Source organism: Chaetura pelagica, unplaced genomic scaffold, assembly GCF_000747805.2.
Source record: "Chaetura pelagica isolate M959 unplaced genomic scaffold, ChaPel_1.0 scaffold290, whole genome shotgun sequence".
Taxonomy (NCBI): Eukaryota; Metazoa; Chordata; class Aves; order Apodiformes; family Apodidae; genus Chaetura; species Chaetura pelagica.
In genome coordinates this window covers 248,150-254,983 of record NW_009951792.1, presented here as the reverse complement: position 1 = coordinate 254,983, position 6,834 = coordinate 248,150, and the positions used below count along the sequence as shown (strand labels likewise).

Here is a 6,834-nt window from a genome sequence, read left to right as displayed (position 1 = left end):
TTGGCTTTAGGGCTCTGTTCACCTACGAGGGCAACAGCAACGACCTGCGTGTGGCCGGCTCGGGAGGTGAGCACCTTGGGGACCCCAACACCCCGGGTTCTCTGGGGACTGATCCCCTGCAAATACTTGCTGGCTCCAGGGGGTGGGCACTGGCATCCAGGCGTGATTCCAGGGGACGGTGTTTTCCTCCCTCATTTCAAGGGGGATTTTGGTTTTTAATGCCCTGAGCCTGCTCTGCCCCCCCCAGAGGGTGTGATGAGATGAGAGTGGGTGGGGGGTGGGTAGGGGTGTTAGTGCTGATTCTGAGCAAGGGAAATGGAGAAGAGCTTTGGTGGCAGCAGCAGAGGCACCCCCAGGGGCTGCTCCTTCCTCTTCCTCCTGCTTTTCTGAAGGACCCAAAATGCAGCCCTGAAGTGTCTCAGATCCTGGAGAGGTGAAGGAAAACCCATGGGTTTTCTGGCTGATGGTTCCATCCATCTCCTCTTTCTTTCCTTCCCTGCTTCCTGGGACTGGTTTTTACCCCCATTGCCATGTAAACTTTCCTACAGGTAAAGACCCAGGCAGGTTGCCCTGGATTTGCACCCTCCTCCCTTGGTGTCCTCCCATCCCATTAAACCTTTAGCCCCAGCATCCCACCAGCTTCACCCTTCCAGCCCTTTCACTTTCCTACCTGGCTCAGGAGCCAATTTTCAAGCTGGATTGTTAATATTTAATAGCTGCTAATATTTAAATATTTATTATTTAAGCACTGCCAGGGGTTGGTGGTAACCAGGGTGGTGTCCAGGGCTTGGTGGTGACCAGGAGATGGTTGTTCAGCTTTCCAGGAGCTGGACAAAGCAAAGGATGAATATTGTGGTCTGAGGGAACTTTTTTTGAAGAGAGAGCACATGTTGGTGTGGTTTTTCCTACCTTTCCTGGCAGATCTCTGTAGGAGAAGCTGCTTCTCAGCATGCACCACCGAGCCCTGTGCTGGGGTTTCTCCTGGGTGCTGGAGTGGACTCCCACCTGCCCCCAACCCCAGATCCCACCTGAGACCTGCCCGAGGGGCCCCAACGGTTTAACACCAGTGGGAGGTTCCTCCTGCCCAACTTCCAGTTTGAGTTCTTCTCCACTTCCCTCTGGTGGGGCCAAGCTGAGGCAGTGGGACAGGAACACAGCACAGCAGGTTCCTCCACTGCTTCTCATGGAACCCTTTGGGTTGAAAAAGACCTTTGAGATCATGGAGCCCTCCCATTCACCCTGCACTGCCCAGTCCCCACCAACCTATGTCCCTCAGCACCATCTCCAGGGCTTGGAAACCCCTCCAGGGATGGGGACCCCCCCCTGCCCTGGGCAGCCTGGGCCAGGGCCTGACAACCCTTTCCATGGAGAAATTGTTCCCAAGATCCAACCTCAACCTCCCCTGGGCAACTTGAGGCCGTTTCCTCTTGTCCCATCACTTGTTCCTGGGGAGCAGAGCCCGACCCCCCTGGCTCCAACCTCCTCTCAGGCAGTTGCAGAGCAGAAGGTCTCCCCTCAGCCTCCTTCTCTCCAGGCTGGACACCCCCAGCTCCCTCAGCTGCTCCTCACAAGTTCTCCAGACCCTTCTCCTTCTGCTCCAGCCCCTTCCCCAGCTTCCTTGCCCTTCTCTGGACACCCTCCAGCCCCTCAGTGTCCTCCTTGTCATGAGGGATGTTCTCAGGACCTCTTGAGCTGTATTTCAGTGGTGAGAGGTGCCAGCTGCAGACCTTGCAATAGCTTTGGTGGAGCAACCCCTGGGCAGGGTTGGCAGCTGCTCACTCTGGTTCCAACCTCTGATCACTTAGTGGCCTGTGGGCACCTCCTTGCCCTTCTCCATTGTCACTTTACAGCCCAGGTTCATAGTATGGTTCTGGTTGGAAAAAACCTTCAAGATCATCAAGTCCAACCACTACTTAACTCCGCCACGTCCACCACTAAACCCTTTCCCCTGGCACCACATCTGTCTTTAGATGTCTCCAGGGATGGTGGATCTTTCCATATGTGGAGTTGGGCTTGTGACAGAGAAGGTGTGAGGAAGAGGAGCTCCAGCTGAGGATGGGGACATGGGTGGGAAGGGTCTGAGGCTCATGGGCAGGTCACAGAAGGACCAGTGCAAACATGAGGGGTCCTCTTGGTGTGGGACAGCTCCAGAAATGATGCCCAGGAGGCTGCAGGTGCAACTGTTCCCATCCCGTGTTGGTCATTGGGGTGTCCCCAAATTCTCTTTCCTCTCCTGGGGCAGATGGTGGTCTGGAGGAGATGGTGGAGGAGCTCAACAGTGGGAAGGTGATGTATGCCTTCTGCAGGGTGAAGGACCCCAACTCTGGCCTGCCCAAATACGTCCTTGTCAACTGGGTGAGTGGGGGACATCATTGTCCATGAAATCCTCCCTTGGGTTCTCCTTCCAGTCATGCTTGAGGAGTGATACTGAGGAAGCTCCAACCCCACCACTGGGATAGCCTGGACATGGGCTATGGGGGGAATTCATGTCCCCATGGTGTCTACTTGGCCATGTAGCTCACCCAGCTGGCAGCAATGGACCCTCTGAACCCCTATGGGATGGGTTGAACAAAGTGTTTGAGGGTCGGCAGGAGCCTGGAGCCCTCATTGTGTGGTTGTGTCCCTCATTGAGGTCCTGCTGCCACCAAAGCAGCCTGGGATGGAGCTCTGGGGTGAGCTGGTGGTTTCTCTTTGCAGATTGGTGAAGGTGTCAACGACGTGCGGAAAGGAGCCTGCGCCAACCACGTCAGCACCGTGGCCAACTTCCTCAAGGTCTGGTCTTCTTCCTGGGTCCTCCTGGTGGGCCTTGGGTCTGGGACATGGTGGTAGGGACCCTATGACCCATGTCCTGCTTCTCCCTGGTCAGGGAGCCCATGTCACCATCAATGCTCGGGCTGAGGAGGACGTGGAGCCTGAGCTCATTATGGAGAAGGTTGCCAAGGCCTCAGGGGCCAACTACAACTTCCACAAGGAGAGCAGCAAGTTCCAGGACTTGGGCCCCCAGGCTCCTGTGGTGAGTTTGCTCTGTCAGGGCAGGGGGGGTTTCTGGACAGGGGCAGAGTCTGGGACCCTCATCCTCATGACCCTCAGGGGCTTTGCTGGGCTGGTGCCAGGGTCCCACCTGTCCTGACCACCTCTGCTCCAGCCTGGGCTCTGCAGTGATGCTATTTTTGCTTCAGCCAAGAGGAGAACTAGGCTTAAACTGTCTGTTTTTCATGGAATCATGGAATGGTTTGGGTTGGAAAAGACCTCCACGATCACCCATTCACCCTCCACTGCCCAGTCCCCACCAACCCATGTCCCTCAGCACCATCTCCAAGGCTTGGAAACTCCTCCAGGGATGGAGACTCCCCCCCTGCCCTGGGCAGCCTGGACCAGGGCCTGACAACCCTTTCCATGGAGAAATTGTTCCCATGATCCAACCTAAACCTTCCTGCCCAACTTCTGACCCTTCTGGCCCTTCTTCAGAGTCTGGGACAAAGCTTCATGTTACGGTGACTTCTAAAAAGCCACTGCTTGTGCTGGACCTGCTGGTTTTGCTGTTTTGTCACATGACAAAGTGGTTGGTTGGTTTGTTTTGAATACTTCATGTTAAGTATCTTCCATTGCCCCTTCCAGCCCTGGCCACGTGGGGCTGGGTCAATGTGGGGTACACGGGGGGTCCAGCTAGTCCCATGGCATCTGGAAGAAGCTTCCAGAAACCCTGTCCCTCATTGAGGTCCTGCTGCCACCAAAGCAGCCTGGGATGGAGCTCTGGGGTGAGCTGGTGGTTTCTCTTTGCAGATTGGTGAAGGTGTCAACGATGTGCGGAAAGGAGCCTGCGCCAACCACGTCAGCACCGTGGCCAACTTCCTCAAGGTCTGGTCTTCTTCCTGGGTCCTCCTGGTGGGCCTTGGGTCTGGGACATGGTGGTAGGGACCCTATGACCCATGTCCTGCTTCTCCCTGGTCAGGGAGCCCATGTCACCATCAATGCTCGGGCTGAGGAGGACGTGGAGCCTGAGCTCATTATGGAGAAGGTTGCCAAGGCCTCAGGGGCCAACTACAACTTCCACAAGGAGAGCAGCAAGTTCCAGGACTTGGGCCCCCAGGCTCCTGTGGTGAGTTTGCTCTGTCAGGGAAGGGGGGGTTTCTGGACAGGGGCAGAGTCTGGGACCCTCATCCTCATGACCCTCAGGGGCTTTGCTGGGCTGGTGCCAGGGTCCCACCTGTCCTGACCACCTCTGCTCCAGCCTGGGCTCTGCAGTGATGCTATTTTTGCTTCAGCCAAGAGGAGAACTAGGCTTAAACTGTCTGTTTTTCATGGAATCATGGAATGGTTTGGGTTGGAAAAGACCTCCACGATCACCCATTCACCCTCCACTGCCCAGTCCCCACCAATCCATGTCCCTCAGCACCATCTCCAAGGCTTGGAAACTCCTCCAGGGATGGAGACTCCCCCCCTGCCCTGGGCAGCCTGGACCACGGCCTGACAACCCTTTCCATGGAGAAATTGTTCCCATGATCCAACCTAAACCTTCCTGCCCAACTTCTGACCCTTCTGGCCCTTCTTCAGAGTCTGGGACAAAGCTTCATGTTACGGTGACTTCTAAAAAGCCACTGCTTGTGCTGGACCTGCTGGTTTTGCTGTTTTGTCACATGACAAAGTGGTTGGTTGGTTTGTTTTGAATACTTCATGTTAAGTATCTTCCATTGCCCCTTCCAGCCCTGGCCACGTGGGGCTGGGTCAATGTGGGGTACACAGGGGGTCCAGCTAGTCCCATGGCATCTGGAAGAAGCTTCCAGAAACCCACGAGGACACATTTCTGTAGAGAAATGCAACTGATGGTGATGGCCACCACTGACACGTGCCACCTCCTGTCCCCCCCAGGGCTCTGTCTACCAGAAGACGAACGCAATGTCAGAAATCAAGAGGGTCAATAAAGATCATTTCTGGGCCAAAGCTGAGGTGGGTTTTGCTGCTTCTCCTCAGCAGCCACATAAGAGGAGGGTGAAACCTTGGGATCCAGCAGGGGTCCCAAACCCCTGCTCTGTCAACCCAGCCCCACCAGCCTCTGGCAGCACTAGGGGTTCCTCTAGGCTGGGGGAGAGGGTTGTCCAAGCTGGGGGGGTTCCTCTGGGAGGGGGGGTTCCTCCAAGCTGGGGGTTCCCAGCACTGGTGCTCGTCCCCCCAGAAGGACGAGGAGAACCGGCGGCTGGAGGAGCAGCGCCGGGCGGCGGAACGGGAGCAGCTCTGCAGAACCAGAGCCTGTGAGATGGAAGCCCAGAAGTGAGTCCCCAGGCAGGGGTTGTTCCCTTGCTTGAGCCCACCCCCCTCCCTGGCATTCCTTGGCCTTGTTCTCCATGTCCTCCTCACCACCTCCAACCCGAGTCGTCTCCCCACTGCTGCCATCCCAGGGAAGCTCCATGAGGTGGCACTCAAGGAAAGATTGCCCTTGGGGTGGGTTCAGCCTGTGCCAACCAAACCTCTGTCTGCCTCTGAAATTGGGCCGTGTTTACCTTCCCAGAGCTGTGGTGGAAGTTTGGACCAGCTGGGCTGGTGAGCTCATTCATCTGGTGTCCTCCAAAGATGGGGCAAGCGTCTCAGAGGCAGAGAATGATGGAAGGGTTTGGGTTGGAAAAGGCCTGTAAGATGAGAGAGTCATCAAATCTCAGACTGGTTTGGGTTCAAAGGGATCTTAAAGATGATCTAGATCCACCCCCCTGCATGGGCAGGGACACCTTCCACCAGCCCAGGCTGCTCCAAGCCCCATCCAACCTGCCCTTCAACACCCCCAGGGATGGGGCAGCCACAGCTTCCCTGGGCCAGGCTCTCACCACCCTCACAGGGAAGAATCTTTCCTGATATCTCACTTCAATCTCCCTTTTGCAGCTGGAAACCCTTCCCCCTCATCACATCCCTCTCTGCCCTTGTCCCAAGCCCCTCCCCAGCTTTCCTGGAGCCCCTTCAGGCACTGGAAGCTGCTCTAAGGTCTCCCTGGAGCCTTCTCTTCTCCAGGCTGAACATCCCAACTCTCCACCTGTCTCAGAGCAGAGCTGCTCCATGGCATGGACTTACTCCAACAATACTCTGGACTTACTCCAACAGCTTAAAGATCGTGGAGTCCACCTGTTCACCCAGCACTGCCCAGTCCCCACCAACCCATGTCCCTCAGCACCATCTACACAGCTTGGAAACCCTTCCAGGGATGGGGACTCCACCACCATCTTCTCCCCTTCCAAACCAGCTTGGCCACTTCTCTAGCACCACCCATGGGTCTCCCTTCTGGGGTCGTACAGCAGCCTAACCCCCTCATCCTGCCCCTTTGTTCACCCCCTGTTTGTCCCTTGTCACTGCAGGAGTCTCCAGCAGCAGCAGGAGGCTGAGGACAAGGACAAGCAGCAGCAGCAGTGGGTGAGCTCCTGGGCAGCCCCCAGTGGCAGGAAGCCGGGGTGCTGAGGGGCAGGGGCTGGAGGGTGAGGGGAGAGCACCCTGGGGGTCCCTGGACACTGCCATGATTGGTGGGGGGACAGGCTCTGGCAGGAGAGGTGCTGCAGATGGCTTCTCCAGATGGCTTCTCCAGGTCTCTTGCTCCAGCCTTGATTTCCTTGAGCTTCCATGTCTCTGAATCTGCTCCAACCCCTGGGAAAAGTGGAGTTTAATGTTTCAGGGAAGGAGCCTGAGGGCACTGGAGGAAACCAAGCCCAGCAAAGCTCCAACTCCTCCTTCCCAGCTCCAGGGGGTCTCCTGCCCATTCACCCTCCATCCCTGTGTTTGTTCTTTGGGTCCTTTCCTCCAGTCCTGGGGAATGGGTGGGGACAGAGGGGGATGGGGAGTGAAGGGGGGAGATGGGGA

The 6,834-nt window shown here is 56.6% G+C and overlaps 1 protein-coding gene across 1 annotated transcript in view; it reads left to right on the top strand.

The window, feature by feature from the left end:
• DBNL (drebrin-like) overlaps positions 1-6,834 on the top strand; it is a 15,435-nt gene that overhangs the window by 2,476 nt on the left and 6,125 nt on the right. The window contains 7 exon segments of the mRNA XM_010002041.1: positions 11-66; positions 2,243-2,355; positions 2,698-2,772; positions 2,867-3,013; positions 4,870-4,947; positions 5,174-5,280; positions 5,507-5,606. Of these exon segments, the coding sequence (XP_010000343.1) occupies positions 11-66; positions 2,243-2,355; positions 2,698-2,772; positions 2,867-3,013; positions 4,870-4,947; positions 5,174-5,280; positions 5,507-5,606 (676 nt within the window).